The 17060-nt window shown below is 39.3% G+C and overlaps 1 protein-coding gene across 1 annotated transcript; it reads right to left on the bottom strand.

Annotated features, from left to right (window-relative positions):
- Positions 1 to 15933: 15933 nt before the first annotated feature.
- SF3B5 (splicing factor 3b subunit 5) lies at positions 15934 to 17054 on the bottom strand. The gene has a single exon (XM_008635955.2). The coding sequence runs from the start codon at positions 17048 to 17050 to the stop codon at positions 16790 to 16792; it is 261 nt and encodes an 86-aa protein (XP_008634177.1). The 5' UTR covers positions 17051 to 17054; the 3' UTR covers positions 15934 to 16789.
- Positions 17055 to 17060: the final 6 nt, after the last annotated feature.

Raw genomic sequence — 17060 nt, 5'->3', positions numbered from 1 at the left:
TCATGGAATGAATAATCAAACCACTGCATGACTGAAACAGCACTCATCATAGTTGTGTTGAAAATAAATTGGGCCAGATCATAGTTTCTTTCTGTGCAAAGAGTAACATGCTTTGAGAGGGGAACACTTTGTGCATAAGGAAGAGACAGCAGATGCCATATATCCATCTTTCGTAGAGTTTTTGACACTTTTTCACATATCCCTAGTTTGCTTATGCAAACGTTACCTACTCTAGAGGAAATATGCACATCGAAGGTATAAAACTGGTGGAAAACCTATCAAGAAGTAGCTATCATTAATTCAGTACCAATGTGACATTTGCAGGAGTCTGCCCTGGGGCTGATACTGTTTGATGCATTAGTTCTTGAAGTGGGTTGTAAAGAAAAGAGGAAGCTTTTTAACCTGGCAGTTACACCAGCCTGTGAGGAACTGCAAGTGTTTGGGGCAGGAGGGCTGTAATTCAAAGTGATCTTGACAAACAGGAAATAAATCTGAAAAAGTAGACTGCAATTCAGTAAGGACATGCGCAAGATGTAGATGCAGAGCAACATGCATACATACAAGCTGGGGAATGTTTAGCTGGCAGCTGTGCTGAAAAGGATCTGAAACTACAGGATCGACATGCTGTTAATGAGTCAACAGAATCAATGCCATTGGTAAAAAGCACACGTGACTACCATGCAGGAGATTGATAAAGTCGTTATTTTACCTTTTTCAACTCTAAGCACTTACCCGCAATACTGTGTTTAATTCAGGTACATTTTAAGAGAGACTGGACAAATTCCAGAGTCTAACTAAAAGCAACATGCATGGCTGAAGTCTCTAACACATCATATCTGAGGATAGACTGAAAGCACTGAGATTATTCAGGCTGAAGAAGACACCAAGGGGAAAAATCGTTTTAGTGTTCAAATTCTGAAGAATGCTCCTCCTGACTGACACATAGAGGAAGGCAATAATCTACTCTCTTTGCAGGTAATAGGAGTAATATGCACATGCATGGCAGCAAAAAAGGCATTATTAGATCAGACAGAGACGCAATTGTCCCACTCTACTCAGCACTTGACAGGCCACACCTGCTGTACAGTTCTGGTCCCAACAAAAAAAGATACAGACAGCCCAGAGAGGGTCCAAAGAAGGACCACAAAGATGATCAAAGACTGAGGGAGTTAGGTCTTTTCTCCCTGAAGAAAAGAGGGCTCGGAGGGACCTCATCACAGTATCACAGTACTTGAAGGGTGTCTACAAGGAGGCCAGAGGCTCTCTCTTCACAAAGAGCTACATGGAAAAGACAAAGGGCAATCAGTACTGGTTGCACTGGGAGAGGTTTCATCTCTGTATGAAACAGAAATTGTGAAAGCAGTCAATCATTGGAGCAGCCTCCCCAGGGACATGGTAGAGGCCCCATCACTGGAGGTTTTCAAGATGTGGCTGGACAGATATGCCCATCTAGGTAGGCTCCCTTTCACATGAAAATTGGACCAGATTATCTTTTGAGGTCTTTTCCAACACATATTGTTCTATGAACTTTTTCAGATCACAAGTAAAAACACAGCTGGAAACAGTGGGTGAAGAAGCTGTGTAAACTCCAACTCTGGAAGATTTTTAAGAACAGTCTGTGATAATACATGTATGATTTGCCTTGCCTTAGAGAGGCCAAAGGAACTGCAGGTTGCTTCAGAGTCCTGTGTTCTATGATTCTGGGGCAAGCATAACAAACAGATTTTTCTCCCCACAGCTCATTTAATTAGTACCAATTGCTGCAACTACTACAAGTGGTAAGTAGAACTAATACAATGAGCTAGGCTGAGAAAGGCAGGCTCTACCAGCTTATTAAAAAAGAAATAAGTTTTGGTAGTGCAAAAAAAAGATGAGAGCTATGAAACATCAAAATGACATAATAATGCAAAGTACAGTAAAAAGCATAGTGAGAACTCTAAGTAATTTCATAACCATTCACTAGTAACTGGACTTACATATGTATATAAGAATGAGGATTCAAGTGTACTCCAGCTTTATCCAATAATGCAGAGAAGTGAGCTGCAGTGGGGAAACAGAAAACCAAATCCATTTAGAGAACGTGATTCAATAAGCTATACATGAAAGCTTGACAGCGTTGGGGTAATACAAAAATAATCTTTAATTCTTTGAGGATGTGTGGGCCTGAGAAAGAGAAATGACCAAGAGACCAGAGATCTACCATGTAAAAGTAGAATAATTGAACTAAGAGCTGAAATGGAGAATGATAGAAAATTACTGTATTTGATACATAGAGCCAGTCTACCTATGATGTAAGGAAAAGACTGCTAGTAATATGACCTTAGCCATGAAACAGTTTGCAAAATCATACAAACACCTAGCAAGAAACCTTGCTCATCAAAATACCAAAGAGATAAGTAAAAGTATCTAATAAGTATTTCAGGAGTAAATAAATTAACCTCGATCCTGCTATTTTCCAATATATTGGTATTACGTGATACATTTTCCATTTGAGTGATTTATGTACCTGCATCTGAGATCTTTGTCCCTGATGTGGTCAGGTTGCTATGCCCTCACTTTAAAAAGCCTTTCTGCAGTGACAAGAAACCAGTAGCAAAACACATGGGTATTAAATTCTGCATCCTGAAGTGAATAACTGATCTCTATTCTCTTGCAGCAACAAGAAGAAGTAGCTGCCTTTAGATTACCTGGCTAAACAGCAAGAAGATATAGAGAGGCTGTAAGAAGTTGTATCAGGAAAGAAAAAATGTAACAAACACAGAAAAAAGAGGCAATACTATGTTAAGTACAAATTCTGTTTGCATTCCAACAGTAAACAGAGAAAGCCTGACAGAAACATCCCACAGAAGGAAAAGAAGGATCAAGGACAATTCCTAGATTTCTGCTTTCAGAAACAAAATAACTAAGTTAATAAATGGAGAATAAAATGAGAAACAGAGAAAACTCTTCGCCAATATTTTTTTTATAAATGAAGTCATGCCTGTGCTCAGAAGGTAACAGAATCAAGACAGGCATGTAAGTAGAAGTTAGAAAATGTAGAATTGATAAAATGTACATAGAAACAATAGCTAAAAGAGATACTTATTATGAATCGTGACAGGGTAAAGATATATTAAAAACCCCTGACAAGATGGGATTCTTAAAGATCTCTAGAGATGGCAATAGAAGGTTGTAAGGTTAGTCAGCACTGAAAACTGAACAGTAGAAAAGTATCTTCAGTCAATTTCTCATCTCTTGCTCAACAGAACAGGCAGAACAAAGACTTAGATGTTGTCTGCGCTGGGTACCTGAATTGCAGGATTTTTAAAAAACTACAAGCATCTCTACAAGTAATTTGTGTTCTTGCTGTGCACAGTAGTTAAGGAGAAACATGTAATGAAAAATAGTGTTCTGTTCATTTTGCTTGCAATCATCAAACCATTTAGATATTTAATTAGTAATTCACTAAGTTTCATTTTGAGTTCATATTACTCAGAAATTAATCTGAATGTCAACTTACACTGACTTCTAAAGCATCTTTATAAACCTCATATGTAAGTTTGACAGAACAGTGTATTTAAGTAAGACAAATTAAAGCTGAAGTTTTCATTTTTGCTGGGCAGATACCAAAACTGACTATAGCACAGTACCAGCACATCAATCTAGCAGAGGCAGAATTACCACATAACTCAGTGCCCCTCACTGCAGAAATAAACTGCATGTTAGGTTGAATGCAGAATTTCAGTACAAAACTAAGATGAGATTTTTCTTGTTATTTGGTCCCCATCAAAATTTATTCCATCTTTCTTGGAGACTGAATAAATTTTAAAAGTTACTGCAAGCTATCTTTCCTTTGACTGCTAATTAGACATGCTGAAGCACAAAGTGCTCTCTATAAAAACCAGCCCCATCTTATGCATCGGCCAAGTGCAACACATTCAAGTGGATCACCTTGAGTCCACCTAGAAAGGACTTGGATTTCAGTACAAGTCCAAAACTGCGTTGCCCCTTGGCTAATCACAAAAGGATTAAAAACTTTAATGGCTTTCATATAAAAACATAAATTGCACAAAACAGTAACGTTTTTGATAAATAAGGCTTGAAAATTTGTCATGAAGGCAAACAAATTTACACTGGTTCACTTACCTCTCAGATACCTTCAGTGAAGGTCTAGCAAGATTCCACAACAGATTGATTAGAAACAGGTAACAGCAAGGATTCACAACACCATATTTGCAATAGAACTATGAAAGCATTTCCTAAGTTTAAAAATGGCCACTCTCTTGCTGACAATAGTGATTCTTACTCAAGAAAGCAGTGGAAGCATGGAAAGAACTGAACATTAATAAAATACTGAAGAATAAACAAATAATGTTATAAACAAATCAACAATAATGTTTAAAAAAATAGGCTTGAAGACTGGAAAAAAAAGAGTTATGAGAACCTACCAAAGGACTACAAACTAAAGTCTCCAAACCTATTTCATGAAAAACCCCAATCCTTTAAAAAAAAGAAAAGATACCAGATGAACCACATCAACAATTACATTCTGAAATAAAACAAGTACATTTTAAAGAATAAATTACTTTTCTGGAAAAAAAAAAGATGGTGGGAATTAGTCTACAAATAAAATACTACTAACCATAGGATACAATAGGGATATTCAGGAGATTCATTATTCTTTATTAAAGTTTATTGTATAGCTAACAGACAGCACAAAAGGAAAACAATTTTATTAAAACATATACAAAGATGCACTAACCAAACAAGGGGAACAATGGTATTTTGAAAAGTTAAAAAGCAACACTGCTGCACTTAGTTACAGACATATTCGATCTCCAATATCCAATGTTTTCAGAACTTCAGAAAAATTAGACTTAACGACGTGCTGTTACACTGCCATCCTGTGGCAAAGTACCCGAAGTTTTCTGGAAACATAAGAGTTCTCCAAATGATAACCTCCTTTCAAAAAGACTTAGCATTCTATTTCTGAAGACAGGAAAACATCAGTAGAGATTTAGCTATATCTCAGGAAATGCTGCTCAAGAAGCACTGGCTTCAGTGAAAACACAATAAAATTTTCCTTCAGAGGGTCCATGACCTCATTGTCTGGACACAAAATTTGAATCCATGGCTTCTGAAACCTGGCTTTCTGGCACTGAAATAAAATGAGATTACCTTCTTTTCCTCATGTTGCAAAATAAACATATATTCTGGTATGTTGAAAATATTCGTACACAATCTGAGATACAAGGGAGTGTTCATGGGACGCTCCTAGTAACTTCAGCCAATTTAAAACGAAAAATAAAATTATTTATTAAAAATTTAGGAGTCTTAAATTTCCTGTTAATATCAGATCCTAGGATTGTGCCACTTTGTAGTTCCAGCCTTGCTTCAAGTCTCTGCATTAATAAGATGACTAAGACTTGATTTCCTTAAAACACTTCAAGATCCTGAACTGGAAGTATGTTCAAATAGGGGGAAAAAAGAAAAGTAGGTTTCTTTAAATGTTTTGCTGAATTTTAATGTAAGAATTTTTTGTATGTGGCCTACAAGTAAAAACTGTGTTATAAGTTTTCTGCATTACAGAATTTTAGTTTTGTGAGAAGAATCTCTCACAAGAAGGTGATAAAACACAAGAAAAAGAAAACCCATGGTCATAATTGGTCTTGTACCTACTCTGGGAAACACGCTGAGATGGTAGCTATGGCTCAACAAAGTCAGTGAGGATAAAGGGCATTCTTAAACACATGCAAAACTGTTTTCTGAGAAAGGACTGCTTACATGCCCTCCTGAACTAAGGACACTCACTTCAGGAGTAGGAAATGAGTCAAGGATTCAACTAACATGGAAATCTTCTCAGTTCAAAGACTTTCAGATCTCTGAGAAGCTGCCACAGACATTTAGATTGCCCAAAAACCACATACAGACATTTCTACTGCCAATATCCACATATTTGGGGCACATCAGTTTTCCAGCATAGTTAGTCCTTATGACTTGCTTTCAAAGTACTAGAAATCTAGAACACAAGACACAATAATCTCAGGATGCAGAACATGTTGCACAACTGGTCTCTAATTATTAAAGAAATTGGTGATTGACTTTAACTTTTTGATGCCTCTTTTTCTTATCAATATCATATATTTTAAATTCTTCTTTTGGTATCCCCATACATTTCTCAAGCTTCAACTTATGTCAAACAATCAGATCATTTGCTCAGAATACCAAATACCAGAAACTCAATTATATTTTGCTATCCTGAGAAAATAACCCACTGATCAGTTAAACAATTAACTTCTGCCGAAATAGCACTGTATCGTTAACGCTCTTCGGTTATCCAACCCCAAATCTTGTTTCTACTTTGTATACTCAAGTGACACCTAGAGGCTGTCCCTGCATGTGACAGATTTTACCTTTTGTTGAAAGTTAGGATGACAAAAACTTTGATCCATTGTTCATCATTCTAGAATTCCTGAAGGATTTTCAGAATGTATTTGGTATCTACAAACTTTTTACTTGTACACTACAATATACCATCTTTGTCCATGTTCCTTTCCACATATACCAAATGTAAGATAATGGGAAGCCCCTGAAACTGAAAAATCAGGTGAATACAGTGAGCATGTTCTTTGGAATCCATTCAAATTCTCCATGCATCCATAATTACTGTTCTCTCTTTTTCAAAAGTCTTGCTTTCTCCTTCTAGCAGAATAGGAATTGCAAATTTGTTTCTGCTTTTGGGCAGGATGTGTTGTGTTTGGAGTATGCTTTCTTTTCTTTGGTCTGTTCCACAGCCATCAAAGTACAGACAAAACTCATCCTATTATTTTGGGGCTGTAAAGGTTCCCAGGCTGGATTCCTTAGCTGCTCCTGACATCCACTGCCTTTGCAATAATGAGTAAAGTCCAAATATTGTAAAAAAAATTTCACTGTCAGGAAACAGAACAAAATAGATTTGTGACACTGAGACTGGAATATGTATTGCCATATCTTTAGCTGTAATGAAAGTGTGATTATCAACCTCAGGAACTGCTTAATGTCAGCAGATCATATTATGCACTCCGGGAAATACATCAGAGGAACTGTAAGACATAGGACCTCATAAGAAGTAACATAGGGCAAAAAAGTCTTCTTTAGATCAGCATGTCAAACCTTGGCTTACAGTAGCTTTCTATATGGAACATTCTTAACTTCAGACTAGTGATTTTTAACTGTCCCTTTATCTGAACAATTTCCATATCACACCTAAACTATCACACAATCAAAGGTCAGTATTTTTTGTAAATTATCTCTTAGTGACGGGTATCAGCTATGGCTGTTACTAAGAAGGTAGCAAATGCATCATATTAAAATCCCCAAAAGTTCTCATCAGCAAAAGCAGGTAAAAGAGAAAGCACAATGGAGTTCATAGGCAAGGTTCACTCTACTGGTTACTAGGTGGTAAAAGCACACGGAGAAAAAGCAAACTGAAATCTGAAACCTGAAATCAACCAGTACAAAAGTGAACTCAACCCAAACATTATCTATGTGGAGACAGGGGGAAGGGTAAGGATAGGGAACAGTGAGGATTAAAGGGAATAAGGGAGACCCTCCTGTCGAGTCACAGTCAAAGTGGACTCCCTTGCCAAACTTTGCCCCAGACTCGACCAAAGAGAGTGTAAAAAGTACCTACATGTGAATGCAAAGCAAAGCAAAGCAAATGACCTGTCCTGGCCCAGGCTCCTGGAGGCTTGGGCTAGTCCATTCCAGGCACAGGGGATTTTGGAATGGGATGGGTGGGGACAGGACAGGTGTGACTGGGACAGAGGGCCCGAGGCCTCGTTACTCACCTCAGCAGGGAAGGCATGATCAGACCTGAGCCTTCCTCTTGGCCTGTCCCGAGTGCTGCTGCCCTTGCATTGCCAGGCAGTGCTCAGGACTAAAGGCAAAAACAAACCCACTGGCCTGCTGTCCCTCAGAATTAAAAAAGCAAAAGCTTAGGTGCTTGACTATAGTGAAATAAGACGACTCTAACTCCCCACATGACCGAGGAGTGTATTAATGCAAGTATTATGTAAATTAATGATGTCTTCAGTCCTAAATCTTTGTCATGCCTTTATTCTGAGGGAGAACATAGAAAATGGATGAACAAATTTTCTGGCCAAACTAGGATCAAAATGTTTTCCCAAGGCAAAGGAGGAGATGAATGTGCCCAGGATGGGAGCTTGTACTGTGTCTAAATTCCTATATTTTAAAGGTACAAGTAAAGCAAATAAATAATGAGGATCAGTTCCAGAAATCCACTGAGATGATTTATATATACAACAACCAGCTTAGAGTTTAGTCCTTGCTGAGCTATGTTTGGCTGCAAGGCCATCTTGAAAGCTGAAGTAAGAGTTGGATGTTGTTTTTGCTATCCTAAGGGGGAAGCCCAGAAACCCTGAATGCTTTTGTTTCATGTCTATGCTTTGTCCTGCCTTGAAAATACCCAAGTGTTAGGGTATTTGCAGAACTAAACTTGATATTGTGCCATTTTCAAATTTCAGAGTAAAATTCTCTCCAACTTACTGAGCAGACTCATATTTCATCCTACACAAGCATCTGAAACAGCTCTTCTATCTGGAATATATGCATTTCCTATAAGGGGCAAAAAAGGTCTCTTACCAGTATGCAGTTTTGAGTTGGAGTCAACACATTAAAAAGAAGAAAGCTGTTCACAAGATATAAGAGGTTTCCCTTGGCAGTAGATCTTTTCACTTAACCTTTGTGGTTTTATACAGTGCTTCTGTTCACACAGATGCAGGGAGACCCACAGATGGTCAAGGTGCTGTCGGAATACCCTGCTGTCTTAGCTGCCCTCCCCTGTGTTTTGGGACCCAGTCACAGGGCTCTGGTAAATTCTCTGCAACCCTTTGCTCTCCAGTCTGTCGAGGCACTCCTACACTTCCGCAGGAGAGACTTACCCTGACTTACTGCAGCTGGTTCCCTTAATGGCTTACACCAAAGACACGGGAGTTACAGCCTGGGAAATCAGGGTTTGAACTTGCGGCGCACTGTAATCACCTACTTTGGGGCAGCTGCCTGAGGGAGTTTTTTCTGCCCTGTTTTTCTCCTTGTAGTGCCTCCACGATGCGAAGAAAGTTCCTCCAAGAAAGAGGCAGAAGATCCCATATTTGACACTAAAGAAAAGATGTGCAATGGTCACTAGCTACAGAGCAGCAGGTAAGCTCTCACAGTTAGTTTACCACAAGTAACTTGTTCTTGAGCCCTTATCTTCAGTTTAAGTTATCTTTACCACAGGAAAAGACCATCCTCACAGAGCGATAGCCAGAAACAGGCATTTTACTTTGCATTCACATCCTCCCTTGCTTTCTTTTTGTAGACAACACCTGAAGCTTGTTGTTCAGCTTTGCCAAGAAAAATGCTTTGTTCCTGTTCATGACATTAGCTTTTCTGGTAGTGTCCTTGTAGAGCTGAAGGGGGTAGATAAGCTTTCAGGAAAAGGCTTACTGCTAACTGCCATAAGGGCAGCATGAAGAATGAAATCTCTTCCTCTAAGAATTATTAAGAACTGTGATCCCTCAACCCTGCTGCCTCATTTCCTAGAAAACATACATCATGTCCAACAGATAATACAGTCCTTGTACATTGCTGACTTCAGCCCACTTTTCTACCGATGCTGGCAGTCTCACCAGTGCATGTGTTAGGAGTGTTGCTTCAATTAGTTTTCAATGTTTTAAGTTTGGCTTTTCACTGCCTCTTCTGCACCATGCTTCATATTCTGAGAGCCAAGAAGCAGCTCTGAAAAATAAGGCCTATGTTCTGGAACTCACAGCCACAAAACTTTGGTATGAAGTTCATGCAGCTGGAAAGAGATGATTCCATCAACTTTCCTAGGGATCCTCTTTTCCACTGGGCTTCACACACACATTTCTTCTGACTAGATTGCAGGCCCTATTGGGGCTTCTCCCTTGCTTGCAAAGCACCTGGCAGGGTACAAGCCTTCATCAGCAGAGAAGAAAAATCACCTAAAGGCCTGACCCAGAGAGACACCAAGTGCTTGAACACTGTGATTCAATGAGAATCTCCAGATGAGATGGCAAAAGCTGGATAAGATCCAGGCCTGGATGACTAACAGACTGAATGTCCAAGTGCCCTGCTGGGCAGGTTGGTAAATCCTAGCCTGCAGGGAAGCAAAGCCTGTGGGCCTGCACTGCCCCACAAAGTCTTCACTTTCCACCCAGACAGTCATCCTGCTGCTGAGATCCTAAAGGCCTACTTGCTTCCTGTGACTTGTTTGATGAGCATATGGCTAGTCTCTGTCCCTTAAAGCCTCATCATAAACAACCAATCAAAATACTGGGAATAAAACCACAAAGTGGAGCATTGGAGGAGCTGTTTGCCAAAGCCTTCATTCACTGCAACTTTCCAGGGTCTTCCCAGGACAGCTGCAGTGCTCACAGATTTGTATGCAAATAGCTGATTCACAATCAGTGCCTTAGAAGGAAAACATTTTAACAAGCAATGAAAAGCAGAACATAGCTCCTTAAACACTTGTATGAAGGCCTATTGCAGCTCCTTAGCAAAATCCTGAAGCTCTGGTGTGGGTACAGGACACTTTTCCAGCCTGTGGATGGGTCTGCCGCACTCTCAGGATAACCCATGAAGGCCCTGTTCACCAAGTCTGACCCAGTGATACCTTGCAGAGTCCAGTCCCCTGAGTGGAAAGGTGCCCTAAAAGGCACTGTGGAGCAGTTGCAGGTGAAACAGTGAGCTTGGCTGTCCCAGCTATTGTCATCTCTTAAACCATCACAAATAGTGGTCTGATAATGCCAAAGACACTCTTAGGCTTTTAAAATATGAAGTACTGAATCTGCATGCATGTCAGTCAAGATGTCCAAGTGGGAAGTGACTTATGCCAATCAGCATTTATACCCTGTCATCAGTGAACAGAAAACACAAGCATTTACTGTTCTCCATTAATCAGCACCATATATTTGGTTTTTCAATATTTATTTATTTATGCCCAATAGGACATAAAATATGAATGCTGCAAAGTTCAGAAAATTCCTGCATGAGTCTCAGCTCAGCCTCATCTGCAATTAACAGCGTGTCAGGAAATCACAGTATCAGGCTAAGATAGCAGAAATGAGCTTATTTTGGTTTCCACCAGACTGGTGCATTACAGACATACCAGAAAGATGAAAGGAATTCTAAAGAAACATGTTTCCTTCTAGTTCTCATTGAGTTTGCTACTCCACAGATTGAACAAGAGCTTTCAGTGTCTTATAATGTAAAGACTATTTTCACAAAAGAAGTAAGGACGGGCAGGTGCCACATATTCTTACATCCTCAATCTTTTTTAACTTGTTTTTAAGTTTCACACTATGGTTGTTCTACAAAATGGACATCAGAGAAGTAACAGCTAAAGGCCTGAATGTTTTAGATGCAAGGTTGCCTTGAAAGTGATCTAGCAGGAGGACATTTGAAAAAAAAGCTGTATCCTTCAGCACAATGACATGAAAGCCTGTGGGCTTTACAGTTATAAAGTATCGCTGTCACATGCCCTGCACTGGAAAGACATGAGAGAGATACTGGGAGCACTTCCACAACCTTAGCAACAGCTCTGATCCTTTCCAGAGCAAAACAAAGTACTCTTTATTTCGCTCTGCTTGACAGGTACCAACACTTTGGTATGACACTTTGACAGATGAGATTTTTCCCACTCACATTAGAATCATAGAATCAGAAAATGGTTTGGGTTGGAAGGGACCTTTAAAGGTCATCTAGTCCAACCCTCCTGCGATAAGCAGGTACATCATCACCTACACCAGGCTGCTCAGAGCCCCATCCAGCCTGGCCTTGCACACTTCCAGGGACAGAGCATCTACAACCTCTCTGAGCAATCTGTTCCAGTGTTTTGCTATTCTCATAGTAAAAAATTTCTTCCTTAAACCTAGTCTCAAACTACTCTCTTTCGGTTTAAAACCATTACCCCTTGTTCTATCACAACAAACCCTGATTTTTAGTCTGTCCTTATCTGTCGTATAAGCCCCCTTTAGCTTCTCTTCCCCCACAAACATGGGCTGGCACAGGATGAAAAGAAGCTGCTTTATTTTCTTCCTTGACTTTTCATTCCAATATTATTAGGACAGTAATTGTTCAAGTCACCAGTTTCCTCATGTTTTCTGTTCCTCCAGGAAATCTTACCAGAACAATAAGGTTAAGTTGAATACTTAAACACTGGGGCCATGCTATCACTGGAAATGGTAGTATGTGAAGAAATATGCTTCAAATTTAACTAATTTTATCTTTGTCCTGAACATAACATTGGAAGCTCACTGCTTGTTTTTGGAAAACTACATTTAACAAAAACATTCCACCTCCTTTAAATACCCTTCTCTGTTAATTCTATAGCTCAGACAGTAATCAAAATAATAAATTTTCAGTCTGTGACCATACTAAAAATCTGAGGATCGAGTGTAGCTGATGATACATGATGGGAAAATTGCTAGGCTAGTAACTATTGGGATTTGCCTTTTAAAAAACTAGAAAGCAGATTCAATTTCTTTTAATGCTATATGAAAAGAACGTTACTTACATGCTACTCAAACATGAAGAAACACAAAACTTGTTTGCCTGTGCCATCTGATGTCTGCTCTGCTGTGTGCTGTGGTCATGTTTAATTCCGATTCTCTGGGCTTTACACGCGTGCTCAGCTGTGCATGTACCAAATCCCGCAGCAGCCTGCACATAGCTTCTGCACAGATTGTAATGACTTCTGGCTCAGAATATAAAACATGCAGATTTCTTAGCAAAGGCCACTTAAGATATTTTCACATCCAGTTCTTTATTCCCAGTCTGTCCATAGCAGCTCCCTGCTCAGTTATGCCAGTGCCATGTATAGTCAAGCTATAAACCTGATGGGAGAAGAGAAACATTAAATATAACCTCAGGGCTTTGTAGGATGTTTACAAACCCTAACTTTGCAAATTTAATCTTAACTCCACTTCAGCAATGTGATTTACATTGCAGCCCCACAAGCACCAATATCAGCATTACCTGCGAGGCATTGGACTCTGAGAGCTTCTAAGCCAGCTGTCCAGCAGAAAAAAACATGGGGCAACCATGCCTCTCTTGAACTTGAGTAAATCCTGTTGTAATTTACCTGCTTAAAAACCCTAATTTCACATGTATCACCTCAAAATTGATTTATTTTTTTGCAACTTACAAGAATTTCGAACTGTTATTCATCCATGATCAGAGTACCAATTATTTGGACTAAAGTTCTTTTTCACAAAAAACAAGGAGTCTGCATAGACATATATGAGTTGGACTATTCCAGCCGTTTGATGTGGGTTTCAAAGTAAATTCCAGTTGTGAACTGTTTGTGGCAGAGACTATTCTGGTACATGTTACAAGGGGAAGTCCAATGTATTTGGTGATTTTTGCAATAAAAACTAATTACCAAGTTGGTATGAAAATGAGAAAGAAAAACGGTTAAGTTCTGAACCCAAGAAAAATGTTATTCTAGTTCTATTTTTAGAGCAGTCAGAAGCTTTCAGGTATGTCAGCATCCTTACACATTTCTTCATGATAGCATAGAATGATGGCTCAGTTTCAAAAGGCAACAAAGAATACACTGAACTCTATTACATTCACAAGGGTTTCTTTTCCAAATCAAATATGATTGATTTGGAAAGATTGATTCAAAGAGATGAATATAGAAGGAAAATGGCAAATAGACAGGGAATAAAGGGACATTAATGGGATTTTCAAACACGATTGTCTAACTTGCAGCAATGTGCCACACTTTAATCCATTTTAAAAGTAATTAAGTTCTTTGGGGCAATTAAGCTAGCACTAGGGCAGTAGAAAGTGGATAGAGCATGCATTTATGGATGTATTATAACAACAGAACTAAAATGAAATACTGCATGATTAAATTCTAACGACCAAGAAACAACCCCTTTGTGTACCATGAAACCAAATGCCTCTTGTGGGGGGGAAGGGGAAGGATGATGTTTGTGGGGTTTTTTTCATTTTACTACAAAAAATCTAGAGTTAGTGGTGCAACATCACAGAACCAATGGAGCTCTGATGAGGATTTACAGACCAGTGTTGCCTAAAATAGCTCAGCTTTAAAAAGGAATTATCTGATGTGCTGAAGTAAAACCCTGATACTAAAACAAACTACAAATGTTATCATCTATGAAAGTTTAATATATGCAAATAATCTTAAAAAACAACTTTCATGCTGAACATGACTAAAATGAAAGAATTGACCCAAGTTTTACAGTTTGCAGAAAACAGCTCACTAATATAATTGCTGCACTGTGCAAATGTTAACTAATGTACTGCTATCATTCTGATAAATCAGAAAATAGTAAAAAAGATCAAGGTATTCCAAGCAATAGAGTGACGGTATTGTGCTAGGACTCCTATACTGTTCTATTCACCCATTGTGAAAAAAAGGTGTAATACACACTCGGAACCTTGGAACCACCCCACTGAAAAAAGCTAATGACTTTTTCCTGTTGGGTAGCTTTACCAGCTTTTTTATGTATCCACCTATTTTTTCATTAAAAATCATACTGCTTGGATGTAAAAAGAGCATAAATGCAAATATCAAACCAATTTATAAACAAACAGTACCTGTCATATTTCAATCAGGATAGAGGTAAAAATCAGATGCATCCCAATAGGACAGGTAATTAACTCTGTTCTTTGTAGGCTTTACCCTTTTCAGTAATGTAGAAGTTAATTCACTGCCTTTTCTGGCTTTTAAAATGCTTTGGGATTTAGGAAAAATACCACCGTCCAGAAATGAACTCTTCAGTGTCTCCCAATTCACTTCAAGTTTATCTTGAATTCTTAGCAATTACAGCTTCCCTTTGGTTTTCTCGATTTCTTAAGGAAGTGCTAATGTTTCATAATCATTACTTACTACAGATGCTTCAAAAACATCTTTCCAACCATGCTAAAACAGAGGTATGTGCCTAACTGAGATCCAAGCAAGTATACCTGGAAGAACCAGCAAGTTCATTCACCATGAAAATCTTTTGTCCCTGAGGGCTGTTTGGCCTTTGTAGTGAAGAGCTGACCTGCAAAAGAGCATTAATCTTTACTTATGTATTACATATTTGTTGCTCACATTTTAAAATGAATCTCCACAGATAGAGCTAATTGCTAGTTTATCCTAAGAGAAATCTCCTGTGAAATAGTTTTAAGTTCTAATTTATGCAGGAGTGATTAAATTGCATGGCTTCTGTTTCTCCTTACTGTAGGAGATTCAAGACTTCACAAAACATTGCAAGTTCAGTTTGCAAACCATTACAAAAGCACCTGTTATCCTCTCTCCAGCCTTTCCACTTGCCAAGGCCCAGCACTAAGGCTCAAGCTCCTTTGCTCCCTGTTGCACACACCAACTGCCCACTGGCTGCCAGCACAGGAGACGCCTTATGGAAGGCAAGTTTCTAAGATTTGGGAACAGAGCAGACTTTTAACAAGAACTGTTAAACTGAACAGGAAACTTACTTTATTTACATGCAAATTTTGTTCAATTTTTGCAAGACTGCCTTGTGTACCTGTGCCTATGCACTTGAACTTAACTTTTTCTGGAAAAACTTTCAGCCATGTTCCTCAGTATGTGAGGAACAGATGCTCTTCAAATTACCTGCACCAGCTTGCAGGCAAATTGAAAACCAGTTTTCTACGTATTCGCCTTATTTATTGGAAAATGAAGTAGTTCCCCACAAAACTTGCAGGTAAAATTTCTTTCAGTCCACTTCACCCATGCCCTCATCTTATTACGTGCAACAAAGTTTGAAAAATGCCATCTTCAAATTCTTCAAAGGACAGATGTACTGACTAGAGATCACCAATTTCAGAAAATAATCAATAAGCTTGCATAGTGTCTTAATAGGACCACAAAACACTGCACTTTCCCCTCCAACGTTAATACAAACAAACATGTCAGAAATGAGAGCATTTTATTTCTCCAAGCAACATATCTCACAGTTTTGGTCTGAGGCCTTTCCATCCATTGGAACTCAAAATTTATTTTAACTGTAAGTGAACAGAATGCCTATTTAAAAAGACAAATCTGAATCAACATCAGCTCAGTATGCAATCTGATCTAAGACTGCATCATGTCAAACCGTTTTACTTCTAAATGGGACTAACCCTTATATTCTTATTCCATATTAACAGAGGCCAGCCCAGTATTAATGTCTTTGCTTGATGTAATGCAGAAAAAATTAAAATGCTAGGTTACTAGACAGCATTAGGGGGAAAAAATGTAGCAAAGTTGCATCAAAAAGAATCAAGGTTTGAAAAATTCTAAAGTACAAGAAAGATGAAGCAAGAAAATGGTGTTTAAAGAAATACCAATTTGGAGTTTTAAAGTACTAGAGGAACTGACTTATGCTATACCAGAAACCATTACACACAATAATGGTACCGAGAAACCAAACCCCTTGAGTACCAACAAACTTCCCCTCTCTCCCCTAAAAACTGAGTTTTGCAAGCAAGCATCAATCCATCATGCCAGGAAAATGCTGTCTGGGAGTATCCGAGACTCGCACCTCGGATGGTTGCAACGAAACGCTCAATACCGAGTACCAGCACTCCTTTGGGAACAAAAAGCTCTTACAAGGAGACTACAAAACCAAACATTAGGAATGCCCAGTAAGCTTTATTATTTTCCACTTGAGAAAATGCGAACGACCGCACAGTCAGAGTCCAGAAGCAGGCATTTTGCGAGACTTCTCCCGGTCAGTCCTTGGCGGGAACCACACAGGAGAGAGGGCCGGGACCAGGAGGACGGAGGTCAGGACTCGTCGGGCTTGTCGGCGGGCGGCCCGCAGGGCTGCAGCATCTTCTCCATCAGGTTGAAGCGGACGCGCGCCTTGCTCTCGTTCTCGGCGATGGCGAAGTAGTTGAGCAGGTCGAAGTGGCCCATGTAGGAGCAGTACGAGTCGCGGTGCTGGTTCACCAGCCACTCCCACTTGGTGGTGTCGGCGTGCCCCGTGCCGATGTACTTGGACTGCAGGTGTTCCAGCTGGCTGTGGATCGTGTAGCGGTCCGTCATGGCGCGGCGG

The sequence above is a fragment of the Corvus brachyrhynchos genome, unplaced genomic scaffold, assembly GCF_000691975.1.
Source record: "Corvus brachyrhynchos isolate BGI_N302 unplaced genomic scaffold, ASM69197v1 scaffold6, whole genome shotgun sequence".
Taxonomy (NCBI): Eukaryota; Metazoa; Chordata; class Aves; order Passeriformes; family Corvidae; genus Corvus; species Corvus brachyrhynchos.
Note: the sequence above shows the minus strand (reverse complement) of the source record. Positions and strands in the feature narration are given on the sequence as shown.

Coding starts and splice junctions, on each gene's coding strand:
- SF3B5 (XM_008635955.2), bottom strand. CDS start 17,050: ATGACGGACCGCTACACGATCCACAGCCAGCTGGAACACCTGCAGTCC.